The sequence below is a fragment of the Stegodyphus dumicola genome, chromosome 7 (genome assembly GCF_044657685.1).
Source record: "Stegodyphus dumicola isolate Sdum_Otavi_A_Nest chromosome 7, ASM4465768v1".
NCBI classification, from domain to species: Eukaryota; Metazoa; Arthropoda; class Arachnida; order Araneae; family Eresidae; genus Stegodyphus; species Stegodyphus dumicola.
Window position 1 is genome coordinate 94,194,422 of NC_140774.1, and position 15,852 is coordinate 94,210,273.

General features: G+C 30.8%; 3 protein-coding genes across 4 annotated transcripts in view; 1 reads left to right on the forward strand and 2 right to left on the reverse strand.

The window, feature by feature from the left end:
• Window positions 1-15,852, reverse strand: part of LOC118193654 (uncharacterized) — a 112,069-nt gene that overhangs the window by 81,090 nt on the left and 15,127 nt on the right. The gene's annotated exons all lie outside the window — the stretch shown is intronic.
• LOC118205099 (uncharacterized) lies at window positions 17-7,447 on the forward strand. Its single transcript, XM_035377392.2, has 3 exons — window positions 17-273; window positions 5,451-5,653; window positions 7,099-7,447. The coding sequence occupies exons 1-3, from the start codon at window positions 78-80 to the stop codon at window positions 7,246-7,248; spliced, it is 549 nt and encodes a 182-aa protein (XP_035233283.2). The 5' UTR covers window positions 17-77; the 3' UTR covers window positions 7,249-7,447.
• Window positions 7,636-13,219, reverse strand: LOC118205100 (uncharacterized). The gene is made up of 2 exons (XM_035377393.2): window positions 12,508-13,219; window positions 7,636-8,237 (listed from the first exon to the last, which is right to left on the reverse strand). The coding sequence occupies exons 1-2, from the start codon at window positions 12,673-12,675 to the stop codon at window positions 7,689-7,691; spliced, it is 717 nt and encodes a 238-aa protein (XP_035233284.2). The 5' UTR covers window positions 12,676-13,219; the 3' UTR covers window positions 7,636-7,688.

The following is a 15,852-nucleotide window of genomic DNA, read 5'->3' on the forward strand; positions in this document are numbered from 1 at the left end:
GTTGTTCGTTTTCAACCAATCAGCTATCAGCTTCGAATCCCTCATCATCATCATCATCAACCAAAACAACATTCAAGATGGCGGACTGCAATGGTAGCAAGTGGTGTACAGAAATCGAAGCTGAACTTATTGAAGAAGTGAGGCAAAGGCGATGTTTATGGGATATTACAGATCCCAGTTACACCAAAAAACTTCTGAAGTGGAATGCATATATCACAATCGCCCAGCATCTCGCAGACAAATGGCCTGAATATGGACATATGTTTACGCCTGGTAAGTTTATTATTGCATTTTGTGCTGTTAATTAAATATAAACATTTACTATGTATATATAAATATATCACTTTGCCATGTTTTCTATGTTACGTAAGCATAATCATGTAAAGAAAAGTATGTATTTTACATTCGCGATATCTAAGCAAACACTTGTAAAACACAGGCGGCTTTGTCGCCAAAACGAACGCCTAATTTTCGCTGAATTATGTTTGTAAACATTATCGTGATTCATGGTATTCACCGCGTTAACTTACCAGGTGAATTTAAAAATTTACTTATTGGAATAACGTGTGACGCAATTACTTCCATACCCTGGAAGCACTTCCGCAGAGAACCCGGTAAATGTAAACATCGCCAACATTGGCGATAAAAGTTCAAACCTGGTAACCCAGCGCATTTATCCTATTCGCTTGTTCGAAGTTTGCAACCATTCCTCTTGGGTTTATTTTGTTGAATTATCACTCGTTGTTCGCATTTGCAGATTTATAGAAATATTTTCGTAGATAGATGCCGGTTCTCGGTTCGGGATGAAAGGAAGAAAATACGGCGGGAGGAGTGAATGCTAATTTGTAACACGGCTGTTCACGTTGTGTTCTTAATTATTAACAGCTCTAAGAACCAGCAATTTAAATAACTAAGTAATGCTTTTATTTTTATTATTGGTTATTGTCATCTAAAATTATGAGAATAAATCAATTTTCTGGCGTAAAATTTTAACAAGATAATATATTGTTAATGCTTTTCTAACAATAACCTTTCAAAGGATGGCAAGTGTGACATAAATTGATGATTAAGTTGAAATAAAAAAGATTATTGATTATCTAAGATGACAGAATACTTTGATGCATCACCATGGTCATCAAAATTAGCAAACCACTGCTGGTGTAAGGAATATGTTGTTTTCTGTGTTAACTGGAATTTAAGACAAATTTTTTGTTGATCTTTACATTATGGTAACTTGGTGTTTTTTTGGCGAAAATTTGGCGACCAACTCTCCTACAGCAACCCTCTTTTTTTTTTCCCCGCCGCCATTTTGTCTTCACGAAGTAAAGACATGTTTCTTTTCTTTTTATCTACTGAACACTTCTTCCAACAATCTACTAGCCGAATTACACTTATGCTAGAAATTTTATCTAACAAAACTGCTTAATTGTGACGAATATTCACTGCAAAATTAGGAAAAAGTGCACAATACCATACTTCTTACGCGTTTTTCAAAATAACACATAAACCATGTACACGCTGACTTATTTTTACTTAAAAAAACATCCCAGAATTGCACAAAAATGGCATTGCGCACACTCTTCACTATATCCATGTACACTGCTTTTTTCTCATAAATTAGAAAAATTTCACGAAAATACATGACAATTTTCTCAATCTTTAAACCCGGTAAAAAGAACATGAAATTACCTGATCGCGAAAAAGTATTTACCCTTTCCAAATATGAAGATTTCCACATATAAAATAAATAAAATATCCAAAAACTTTTACCTCTAAATCATCTATTACATTATATATGTCACCAACGAATTCATACCGCAAGCATTACAAATACTTAGTATCAAATATTTAAATTATTTCCATGCACGTTTACTTCAACTTAAACGTATAACCAAATTCCTACGAACATAAAATTCACAAAATAACTATCATTTAATTAAAATATCACTAAACCATGTACACGCCGACTTATTTTTACTTAAAAAAACATCCCAGAATTGCACAAAAATGGCATTGCGCACACTCTTCACTATATCCATGTACACTGCTTTTTTCTCATAAATTAGAAAAATTTCACGAAAATACATGACAATTTTCTCAATCTTTAAACCCGGTAAAAAGAACATGAAATTACCTGATCGCGAAAAAGTATTTACCCTTTCCAAATATGAAGATTTCCACATATAAAATAAATAAAATATCCAAAAACTTTTACCTCTAAATCATCTATTACATTATATATGTCACCAACGAATTCATACCGCAAGCATTACAAATACTTAGTATCAAATATTTAAATTATTTCCATGCACGTTTACTTCAACTTAAACGTATACCAAATTCCTACGAACATAAAATTCACAAAATAACTATCATTTAATTAAAATATCACTAAACCATGTACACGCCGACTTATTTTTACTTAAAAAAACATCCCAGAATTGCACAAAAATGGCATTGCGCACACTCTTCACTATATCTATGTACACTGCTTTTTTCTCATAAATTAGAAAAATTTCACCAAAATACATGACAATTTTCTCAATCTTTAAACCCGGTAAAAAGAACATATATGAAATTACCTGATCACGAAAAAGTATTTACCCTTTCCAAATATGAACATTTCCACATATAAAATAAATAAAATATCCAAAAACGTTTACCTCTAAATCATCTATTACATTATACACGTCACCAACGAATTCATACCGCAACCATTACAAATACTTAGTGTCAGATATTTAAATTATTTCCATGCACGTTTACTTCAACTAAAACGTATACCAAATTCCTACAAACATAAAAATCACAAAATAACTATCATTTAATTAAAATATAATTAAATTCAAAAACACTAGTTAAAATATAAATGAGCACATACATTAAATTAATACATACATAAATATCCATTTCGAATTTACTTTAGTTACGGCCATGGGATCCAAAAATTCACGAACACTGTTTCACACAACACAGAATAAAGCGAAATACAAAATTTCCAGATTTTTTCCCGATTTCCCCCCTTTTCCGATTAAAGAACCGTAATTCGTGCGTTAATATCACATGACATATCCCATGATCTCTCATTTCCCTCACACAAAATAATGCGTAATCGGAACTGAGTACGGCTCACATTATTACCAATGTCCCAGGTAGTAACCTTTATCGCCTCCAAAATGTCGCCAAACTACCAGTTACCATATTGTAAAGATCAACCAAATTTTTTTTGTTTATCACGTTTAACAGGTTAATTTCAGTACATTAATACTAATTTATATTTTTCAAATGAATTTTTATTTCCGTTATAAATGCTTATATATTGTCTTATACTTAATATATTCTTTTCTGTGCTAACTTGAATTTAATACAGTTTTCGTATACCACGCTTAACAAGTTAGTTTTACATTTACATGCTTATTATCTGTGAACTTTTACTACCATATGCTTAATATATTGTTTTGTCTGCTAACTTGAATTTTCATGCACTAAAAATGACGTTGGCTTGGCGAGTAAAAATGCAACGGCACCAACGGGTTCTCTGCGGATGAAAACCTACCTATGCGCATATTTTAGTAAATTGCAATGGATCACCCGAAAAGATGTAGCTAAGAATAAAAATCTTTAAATTTCCGAATATAATTGTACCAGTTAAAACTTAGAAATCTGATTTTTATTTCAGAAACAGATTTTCTGGTAAAATTATTATTTAAAAAGTAAATAAGGAAAGTTAAATTTAAGCAGAGCTGACTAAAAGCTTCAATTGATCAATATCTGAATAATATTTTAGACTATAAAAAGAAATGTATACTGCTTTTTGAGATTTCTAATAAAAAAAAAGATAAATAAATAAATAAATACACACCTATGTGTCCTTTGAAAAATATTCAGTTAAATTTAAAAATATGTTTAAATCTAGTAGAAGGCCCTGTCAGGGATATAAATTTTTGAAAAGAAACAATCTTATACTGCAGTGTTTACTGAAATTTAGAGTGGCTGAGAATATTAATATATAGACATTTTTAATTTATGCATTTCTTTATATAAGCATATTTAAAAATATGTATACAAATCTAATATTTACATATATTTGTACATTATGTAATATATGTACACTGGTGAAATAAATTTAGAGAATTTTCATATTTGATCTAGGATCTCCAGAACTAGTGGACAGCCTGTTTTTCTGCTGACTCGGCCTACACACGTGTGTATGCTTATGTATTTGCCCTACAACACTTGCATTTTTATCCATAAGTGGTTATTCCTTCAGTTCAGTTCTTTTCATGCAATTCGATAAAATATACAAATTCTCTTAATTTATTTCACCAGTGTACATTACATGTATTTCATTATTTGTAAATTTGGTGCATACAACTTCATTTGTGAAATAAGGTATACTCATTTATATATATATATGTATATATATATATATGTATATATATATATATATATTTCCTTTTATGAAAGTAGAATATTCCTGTGAAATGTTTTATAATTTGTTACAGCATCAGCTTTGAATTTTTTTTAAACAAAATATGGATAGTAATTCATATCTTCCATAAATCTATGGCAGTGAATCGGAAGATCAATTTATGTTCATACAAATAAGATTAAAAATATAATCAGGGGTAAAAACCCTGAAAGCTTTCAGATTTTATATTACATTCAAAGGGGTGTTTTGGATAAAAAATTTCCTTAAAGTTTGACAAAATATGAAATAAATTACAACAAAATTCGGGCTTCCAGGGGAAATGGAGGGCTACATTATTCAAAATTTGATGGCTCTAGCTATCGTTGTTTTTTCAGAATGCAAGAAATTTATACATTCATTCATACAGATTCTTCATTATTACTTTTCTTAAATATAAAATAGGGTGATAATATTTGGTGGCGACAGTTTTAAAAGTGATTTTGCATTTTTAGTGATATGATGCAAAATACCGTTTTGAGATTAATAGCCGTTCTGGGCTAATGCACCTTTGGGCAAATGATTTGTCAGAAATTACAAGAAAATGGCAGCTGTGTTAAACATCTATATGCAGGTATACAAGTGTAATATGCATATATACAATTAAATGATATCTACATATGTTACATATGTACGTATGTGATAAGGTGTCCTCATTTTTAGATGCATGTATGAATAAATGCATACTTACATAGACATATGCATTTCTATAAAACATGTATATATGTCATTTTATATTGATGCAATTATATATATGCATATTATATTTACATACCAGATGCACAGCTGCAGTTTCTGTAAAATTATTTTTTTATCATGTTTTTATTTTATTTACCACTAATTATATTTTTTAATTTATTTGTGTTAACATAGATTGATCTTCAGATCCACTCCTTATATTGCCACAGATTATAAACCCCTTTCTACAAAATCTGTTAGAATGAATAATACTACATATAATAAAATTGTTCCATTTTTATAGAGACTGTGATGACAAAATTTCAGAACCTCAGGACATATTTTAGGAAGGAAAGAAAAAAGGCGAAGCTGTTTAAAAGTGGAACAGGATCCACTGGATTTGTTCCAAAGTGGGAACATTATGTACGGCTTCAATTTTTAGACGACTCTTTTGCTGCTGTGGATAATTGTAGCAATATGGATAATTCATCTGAGTGTATTGTAATGGTAATTTTTAAATATATACATTTTTTATATTAAAAATACTATCCATTAAATTAGCAAATTTATATGTGTGCTGTAATATAAAAATCATACAATGTTTCTTTCTCTGTGTTTACGGCTCATGTGAAATTTAAAATTTTGTATCATTTGCCACTCTGGATTCGTATCTTGGCAATCGGGGTGGTTGCATGTTTGTTTTGCCCAAGTGTTCCAGTTTCTCTTTTCGGAAATCTACCTCTAAGCTACTTCTGAGATGTATAGTCCTTGCAGAATCTACCATATTCAATAAAACAAATTTAAAAAAAAACATATAAAAGTAATGAAATGAAATTTGAAAGGTTTCAGTGTTTTAATTACGCCTAAAGGCATGTTTTTTACCATTTCGTGTGTTACCTTTATTTATTAAATATCATGTTCTTCATACTTAAACCATAAATTTCAGTTCAAGAGCAATATCGCAAAATAATTTTAAAATGACCATATTTTTAGAATTTCTGATACACAGTCTCACATCCTGGAGATTAAAATGTGTTTCCTGTACAATGTTGCCATTGCTTGCTTTGGAATTCCTGAGTTTGTTAATCATAAATTTGATAAAAGTTTTACAAAATTAAATCGATAATAGGACAAATTTCAAATTTAGGCTTCCAGATGCCCATATTCATAGGAGGATTACGTTATTGAAAATTTGATGGCCTTAGGTACCATTGTTTTATCACACTGTGAGAAACATATATTTATGCAGATTCTTCATTATTTAATTTCTTTAAATATTATACAGGGCGATAATATTTGGCAACAATTTGAAAAGTGAAACAAAGCTTATATTGAATCAACGCAAAATGCGAAAATGAAATTAGTAGTCATTCTGGGCAAATTGATTTTGGATTGATAAACATGGTTTGAATTTATTTTACTCTGGTATCCTTCAGATCCTTTGCCATAAGAACCTATTAACCTATCTCGAATTTATATAGTCATCTATTTTAATTTAACTATTTTACTATTCCCATAATTTTAAGTCTAAGCACTTTATTCCTTTTATTAAATAACTTTATTCGTAATGTTAGTTGAATCAGATTTATTGTTCATTAATTAATACGTTGACTGCCAACTACGAGATAACTCGTAGATTGCGTTCTTTTGTAAGACGGCAACTACGAATTATCTTGCACTGTGTTTACTTGCCATTTTTGTGAAGCTACAATTAAACTCGGAATATATCAGTGCTAATATTGATAGGTTGCTTCTGGGAAAAGAACAAAAAAATCAATGCTAGCTTGCATAAACAAAAAATTTATTAAAAAATGAACAAAAAATATAATTATAAAAATTTATAACGATTAAATTGATTTGGCTTCTCGGACCGGAATCCGAAAAGTGCCATGGCCATCAACGTGTTAATAGAGTTGATAATATTCATTTTTTAAATATTCTTTTTCTTTCAGAATTTTGTTGAAGAAACTGAAACGTTTTCAGAAGAAAGTGTTCTTCCTCCTACAAGCACAGAAGAAACATGCAATCTATTAGAAACCCCCAAAATGTCTGGAAGTCAATTGGTTGCTCCAGGCACAAGCAAAAAAAGAAAAAAAACCTGAAGATGAACTTTTTACTACAATGACAAAATGTCTAAAAAACATAACAGAAGAGAAAGATGTGAACGACTTGCTTGGAGCGTATGTTGCTGGTCAGCTGAAGACAGTAAAGTGTCCTGCTGATCAGGAACTGTTACAGATGAAAATTCAAAATTTGATTTATGAATTCAAATATCCACAATAAAATTCTGTTAAACATGAATATACTTGTTTATTTATTTCTAATATTTTCTCTTTTTAATTATAAATTTGCAGTGATTTCATGGCACTCATTAATAGATGAACTATAATAAAGTGATTCACTGTTTTTATGTGTGTTTGTATATATTATTAAGAATATACTAGAGGCTTTGAATATACTAGAATAAATTATTAATAATTAGGAACTACTTGAGATATATATGAGTTTTTATTGGAACATGCAGAATAATTTCAAACATGCCTTAGTGCAAGTCACACATGGCTTCTTGCCAGGGAATGGATCCAATACCATTAAAATAATTGCAAAATCTATCTCTGACATCTTTTGCCTCCTGCGAACCATTGCGTGCACTTCCCTGTAATGAAATAAATTTAGAAGTACTTTCGTTCCATGTTCCTTTTCTTATACAATTATTTTCTAAATCCTCAGCATCTAAACTATGTTCAGGAGTGTATAAATTTGTTGTTTCTTTTTTGCTGCGCAACAGGTTGTGCAGACAGCAAGCTGCCAAAAAAAAGTATTGAGCCTTTTGTGGCGATGTCAATATTGTTGTTCCGAAAAGTCGAAATCTGGCAGCTAGAAAGCCAAATGCATTTTCTACAATTTTTCTTGCTCGTGACAGTCTGTAATTAAAAATTCTTTTTTCTTTCGTTAATGATAACCTTTCTCCAGCTGGTATAGATAATCTCATTTGTGTATCTTGTTTAAATATTATTGGTGAAACCAGGCTTAAAATTTCCTCAAATGTTGCAGTATCCTTCCGCAGCCATCTTCGATAGCCTTCAGTGTCCTAAAAATTTAATAATTAACATTATTAAACTTCTAAGCAATGGTTAAGTTAATTACAGTTCATACCTTTAAAAGTCTGTATTTATGACCAAAACATCAAAAGCACAAACAATGAATATGTATTTGCTTATATGTATACAATCATTTAAGTAGATGTAAATTTCCTCGACATAAAACATGCCAAAATATACTAAAATATAAGAAAGTTTGAATTTGAAGCAAATATCTTTAAAATGCAAAACTGATAAATATATTATATACATCATAAAAATCTAAAGAAATTCCAGAAATTTATCCTATGCAGTTGTATTATAACTGCAACAGATTAAAAATTGGAATAATTGTTAGGTAACTTAGTTGAATTTATAACGAAGTTATAGCTGAGATAGGATGAATGTAAAATTTCAAAGAATATGGCACTTTTTGCTAGGCTAACAGTATTATATAAAATTAATTACATGAGTGCAGCCTAGATATGGTGGAATTAATAAAGTGCCAGAGATTACTAAAGGTACTCTATATAAAAGGATTTTGTATAAACATAATATTTATATTACTTGAAGCATGGGGAAAAATATATAAGTTGAAATGTATTTTTAATAGTAAATTCTGTGTTGGAAGTAAAACAGGTACTCTTCTGTTATCGGAACTGGATTCAGGTAATGTATGTATATGTAAGATAAAAATATATGAATCAAAATTATAGATTAAACTATAAACATTAATTCTTCCTCTCTATTCTAAAATCGTAATAACTTCTTTGCATTGCGTCATTTCTAGATCACTCTATGATCAGCGCAGCTCTGATGACGTAATCATTGGGAACTGTCCTTGTAAACCAAAACTTTTCTCTTCGCGTGCTTCCATCTGTCATAAGTACGCACTTCAGCTTTTGCTCTCTGCTGTGCTAAGATGTAATTTCGCTGGCTTGCTTGCTATCTTAACAATATATAAAAATGTAAATCTTCTGTGGAAAGGCACGACTAGAGTGCCAAGTGATTGTGGCCACAAATATCAATTGGAAATAAAAATGGAATTAAAATCACTTCTACTGCCAAGTTTAATTTACGAATTCAACACATTAGCTTACGACGCAATCAGATTACTTCTTCAATATGGATCTAAAATCGCATCGACACTGCTCCGTCTTTTTCCTTTGCTCTTATTATGACAATTAAGCCGGTAAGGATAGTTTCCTGCAGCCTGAAACCTCAATGGAAAATTTAATTCAGCTCTTTAAATCATCGTTTTGTGATAACTCCAAGATAATGTGAAAGAAGTGAATCATCAAATTTGTTTTTTCAGTGTTTAAAAAATAACAGATCATTCTTCTGCTATTGTGTTTTGCAAGTGCTTCAAAAAAACAATCACGCGTAGTGTTTACAGATTGAAAGTAATCTCTCGATAAATTGAGAAGTTCGAATGCCTAGTGAAAAGGAAATCATCAGTGAATTACCGTTTAGGGATTCAGCATTACAGCAGGTTCAAGGTCGATCTGAGTTAGTGTTTGCAAGTATGTGCGACAGAAAATTATTTGCACTTCCGCTTTTTCAACAGCTCAAAAATTATTACATTCGTGTGAATCTAGCTCAGGAACTAAATTATTTAATGTGCTGCGGATTCTATAGTTTTCATTTCAACTTTGGTTAAAATTTCTGCAATTTGTTTTGAGAAAATCTGAAATTCTTGTTCATTAATTTTTCTAATTTTTCATAATTATGTGTGAGCAAATTAAGTAATTAATTTTAAGCTATTTAAATTATTCATAGGGAAGGATATTAAGATAAGTTTTTATGTTTTTGAAATTTTGTTGAGAATTTTGAATACGAATTTTATAATTATTCTAAAAATAAAGATGTTAAAAATAAGTGAAATTAGTACAGATAAGTAATATGAAATTATGGTAAATGCATGTTAAAATTTATGGGTTATTGTGTGTTAAGTATAGTATGCTGAGGGTGTACTGGTTCCTTCAACAGATTACAGGCCTCTGTACAGTTGTTCCTTTTACCCTCTTCATGCAAGATAATGTTGGAGGGCTCTCATTTTATGAGTGTGTGTAAATTTTTATATTATTATTATTATTATATTTTTTATTATGGAATGTATTAGTGCAGTTCGCAAAGGCCAGTTACTTTATGCAAGGAACGGAGGCCTTTTCAAGTAACTGTCTAGGCACCCTAGGCCACCAGTGCATAGAACACACTGGTTAGCTCAAGAGGACAGCCCTATTGAAGGATATGTTTGTTTAGAAGTATTGCGAGGCTTTCAGTTTGGTAAAATCAGGAATTGTAAATGAAAGATGATAACGGTGAAACCATAAATTCTGAAAATCTTAATCCTATTATTTATGATGCTAAATTATAATTTATCAGTATGGAAATAAGTATAATAAATATTTATGTGCATTACATTTTATTATAAGTAATGATTGTGTAAAAGTTTATTTTGTGATATTCTGTAATAACAAGAACCTTCCCTGAAGAATTATGATTATGTGAACTCTCAAACAAAAAGACTTTTGGACCGAAATGCTGGAAAATTCAATAGGACTCTAAAAATTAAAAATTTATTTAAAAAAAAATTGATATTTATAAATTATACTTTACAGGACAAAAATTTTATGATTTATTTATTTTTATTTTTTTTACATTTGCTAGTGCTTTAACTCTTTCTCTTTAAAAAAGTCTTCTCTGTCGCTACGCCTTTTTCTTTTTGAAGGGGGAATATGTAAGATAAAAATATATGAATCAAAATTATAGATTAAACTATAAACATTAATTCTTCCTCTCTATTCTAAAATCGTAATAACTTCTTTACATTGCGTCATTTCTAGATCACTCTATGATCGGCGCAGCTCTGATGACGTAATCATTGGGAACTGTCCTTGTAAACCAAAACTTTTCTTTTCGCGTGCTTCCATCTGTCATAACTACGCACTTCAGCTTTTGCTCTCTGCTGTGCTAAGATGTAATTTCGCTGGCTTGCTTGCTATCTTAACAATATATAAAAATGTAAATCTTCTGTGGAAAGGCACGACTAGAGTGCCAAGTGATTGTGGCCACAAATATCAATTGGAAATAAAAATGGAATTAAAATCGCTTCTACTGCCAAGTTTAATTTACGAATTCAACACATTAGCTTACGACGCAATCAGATTACTTCTTCTTCAATATGGATCTAAAATCGCATCGACACTGCTCCGTCTTTTTCCTTTGCTCTTATTATGACATATATATGCTTGTGTGTATGAATATATGCATTCATTGCCTGCATGTATATAAGTATGTATGTGTGTGTATACATATACATAAATATGCACATACAAAATCTATACACGCGTGCATGCATACATACATTCTGAATCCAGTCCCATTAACAGAAGAGTACTGAATATTTGAACAATTAGTTATTTACACGAGAATCAAATGTAATCAGATATAATAACAAATCTATAAAAATAATTAATATGATTTAACGAGGAATGCCAAATTGCTTTAACACTTTCTTTAGTGTGTCGGAACATTTTCAAGAAGAGGCAGGCAAATCATCACAATTAATTTTAAAAAGGCAATAAATAAAATAATGAAATATTCAGTATAGCTAACTGGAACAGAAAAGCGACACCATATATTACTTACTAATAGTTAAAATCAGCAAACTAAATAAGAATGCAAGTACTCAAGCAGCATAAAATTTTAAAGAATATTTTGAACAGTCAACATTTGAAAAATAAATTTACTCTTCTGTTATTAGAACCAGATTCAGAAATGTATGGATGTATGTGTTCATGTACTCCATATGTATATGTGTGTACACATATATGTGTATACATTTCTGAATCAGATCCTGATAACAGAAGACTACCATAAAACATTCCCTATATGTGTGTACATATGTATGTGTATACATTTCTGAATCAGATCCCGATAACAGAAGACTACCATAAAACATTCCTTAAATTTATGCTTTTAATATATACACATATACTTTGTTATGTAGTTAAATACATATTACAGTGCACATACATACAAATGCTAATACAACTACATAAAAATGAAAGTGAATGAAAATAAAATATTAAAAATTAAAGCATTTAGAAAAAAATCTTGAAATATCTATCTACAATCATTTGCAATGAAAGTCTGTCCTAAAAATTATATGGAAAGTCTTAAGTACGTTTCATGAATTATAAACTATCCACATTTTATTTGTAAAACATTGGATGCATATGTGCACATATTTAAACTTAAAAAAGAAATAACTCTTACCTCTAATGCCAGTTCATGCATTAAATTTTCATAGCAGCCCAGCGTTTTATGTCTCAACAGCCATTGTCTTGCCCATGTTTTTCTTTTAGCCTTTCTTTTTTTCTTGATGAGGAAAGCAGCTGCAAATATATACGCTCCTAAAATGGAACGTTCTTTTGAATTCGACATAGCGTTTGATGGCCGTGTTTACTTCTCTCCCAGAATTGCTTCTGTGTATTGTCACAGAATCACAAGCAGACGATTTAATTAATGTGTCACCAACTACGCTAAAAATAACTAATTTTGGTAACCTTCGTGTTTGTAGTAGAGAACCAGTTTTCCCTTTACATGTTAATCCCAAAGTGATCTACGGTGGTTGGCTGTTGTATATCACGTGACAAAGCAGAAAAATTGTTCAAACAGTTGTCCTTCTGAAACAAACCGCCATGTGATATGGGCCTGGCTGCTATCACACATCAATTTGTTTCGGAAGAACAACTGTTTGGAACAATTTTTCTGCTTTGTCACAACAGCCAATCATCACAGATCGCTTTGGGGTTAACGCAGGGGAAACTGATTCCGCATTACAAATAAGCTGATACCTGATTGGTTGAAAACGAACGACCTGCAATTTTTTTTGGAAAGGAAGTCGCGTGTCTTTCTTTCAATAGTAAACCAGGCAGAAAAATTGTCCGAAACAGTTGTTCGTGTGAAACAAACGCCGTGTGATATGGGCCTTTAATAAAAGACAATCAAATTGGAGCTGCGAAAATTGGCTCTATGCCAGCTGCCCGAATGACACTCACGTGATACACAATTCGCCAAAAAAGTGATCTCTTCCAATGTCGGCGCAAAACTCGCCTTTTTTGGCGGGATCGTTGTATGAAATTCCCTGATTTTTCCAGATTTTGACTAAAACACTTAAATTCCCTGACTTTTTCCGGTTTTCCAGTTAGCTTGGCAACCCTGCGAATGGCAATTCCATATGTCATATGGGAATATATACCATATGATTCTATGATTACGTAGTCAGCTGTGGAACATGTATTGAAAATTATTTTGTTTCTTTGGCATTTTTTATGCATTATTATGATGCATCATATTCCTTAGGATGTGTAATATGCTATTAAAACGAAATTTCAAATAATGTCATGAGTAAAATAATGCACTGCTCTTGATCTAACTTAACTGGCATTGGGTACTTTCACTAGTAAATGAATAAATATACAAGCAGCTTATCTTTAATTTCCCCAAAATTAATCGATTTCTAATAATGTTATTTTTACAGGTTTGGCAAAACATTTTTTCTATAATTTACCGTCCTATGAAAAAAGAATATACATAAATTAGACAATGAAACGAAAGTTTATAATTAAAATAAACTACATTTATTTCCATAAAATTCGGACTCATCAATGTCAGAATTAAATAAACTTGGCAAATGACCATCAAGGTCACTTTTCTCCTTCTGTTCTAAATCACTATCTTTATTTTTATCTTCTTTCTTAAATGATTTCCGATTTATGCCATGCTTTAACGATCCAGAAGGCAACCTCCTTGTATGAAGCTTTTCTCATCTGTAGAGAATTTGTGAAAGAATGGAGTCTGTTTCACATCTATTCCTCCCATTGCTTCCAGTTTTTACTTCTGTTGACTGTGAGATGCAGAAGCTGTAAAATTTTAGTAAAATTATTTCAGATTTTTCTCTGCCAAAACAACGTCCCTTTTTCAATGGTGCAAATAATGACCACTTTAGGGACATTTCCTTTCAAATTGTGTTCTTTGAAAATTATCAAAGAGGTTAAGCTTTCTTCATTCATGGCACAACCCCAAATACAAGTCTTTTCAGTGAAATCTTTTTACCTTCATTTTTATTAACCCTTTGCGACACGCATATTTAAAATATATTTTAATCTTTAAAAAAATGTCTTCGAATAAGTCAGATGGACTTACTTAAGTGCCTTTAAGGCTTGAAAAAAATTCTGCGCTTTTATTTTTTATGGGGGAAGGTGGGATACCGTTTGTCCCACCATGCAACTAGCACATGTCGTATAGCATATTGGTGTATAGCAGGAAAAAAAATCATATGTGGAATGAATAAACAAAATAAAGCGTGAAATTCTAAAATATTCATAATAAACACACTAAAATGTATTTTGTACTTATTGCATATATGCATGACTTGTAAAATTTTGCATATGCACATTTTCCATATATATATTTAATATTTTAAATTTTAGGCACAAAAGAAAATATTTTCTTGAATATTATTTTAAGATTAAAATTTGATACACGTACATATGATACTAAATAAAATATTAATATTGGCACTTGATTCAAAAACATTTATATATGATTAAAATTGAAAAAAAAGTCATTTTTCATGAAACTTCGAAAACCATGTTGTTTCATTCTTTTGTAAACATAGAGGCACTTCACATGTTTCACACATCCAAAATGTTCGTCGTTCTTCTTTCGATGTGCTGCAATATGCACATCTTTCTCTGCTCTTTCTCTTTGGCGTATGACTTACATTTTTTAGTCACTTTTCCTGTTGTACGAACGGGTTTTAGTTTTTATTTGAACTGGGGATTTCAGTTTTCTTTTCAGCTCTTTCTTGCCTGCAAGTGCCATTAGACCTTCTATAACTGAGAGAAGAAAATCTTTCATTGTGTTTACATCATGATCGGGTTCGCTAACAAACTTAAATAGAATAAATGCGTTTACTATACTCGCATCTAAAAAGTAAAAAAAAAAAAAAATCATGTGCCACCATTTCTTGCTTTTGCGGTATATTTCATATAGTCCTTTCAGTTTATCAATCAGTCGATATATCCCATGTTCTTATTGTATGAAATAATGCTGTTTGGGCACAGTACTTTTTTTGGTCTTTCCGTCTCGTTCTTTTCTATTAATTTCTTTAATTTCAGTTGCCTTTTCCAAGCAAGACAGAATAGAAACGGATCTTTTATCCTTCCATTTTATGCAATAAATTGAATCATCGCTAACTGAAAAGTCTATATATTCTCTTGACATATATTTGTGGGTAGATACTTCTGATTCATATTTACTGTGCCACATGCATAGATGGGTCTGTGTCTTTAAAAAGTGAAACAAATTATAACTATTTCCCTTTCTTCTTCAGCAATAACTTTAACCTCAGTTATTCTCTTCTGGATTTCAATTTCATCTGAATGAGAACTGACATCTGAAGCATTTGAGTCGCAATCGGATGGTAATTCAGCAAAAAGATTTAAAGCTTCCTGAGTTGTTAATTTTTTTTTTTTTTCTAGACATTTTAGCACATCAGAGCATACAACGGATGTAAAAGTGAGTGCAATCACGAAAAAGTAGATGCAAAAAAGA

What these genes read in the sequence shown, in the direction of transcription:
- LOC118205099 (XM_035377392.2), top strand. Translation starts at nt 78, where the DNA reads ATGGCGGACTGCAATGGTAGCAAGTGGTGTACAGAAATCGAAGCTGAA. An exon ending in TGGACATATGTTTACGCCTG is followed by an intron (nt 274 to 5,450) that starts GTAAGTTTATTA and finishes CCATTTTTATAG; the next exon opens with AGACTGTGATGACAAAATTT. An exon ending in CATCTGAGTGTATTGTAATG is followed by an intron (nt 5,654 to 7,098) that starts GTAATTTTTAAA and finishes TTTTTCTTTCAG; the next exon opens with AATTTTGTTGAAGAAACTGA.
- LOC118205100 (XM_035377393.2), bottom strand. Translation starts at nt 12,675, where the DNA reads ATGTCGAATTCAAAAGAACGTTCCATTTTAGGAGCGTATATATTTGCA. An exon ending in TGCATGAACTGGCATTAGAG is followed by an intron (nt 8,238 to 12,507) that starts GTAAGAGTTATT and finishes TTAAATTTTTAG; the next exon opens with GACACTGAAGGCTATCGAAG.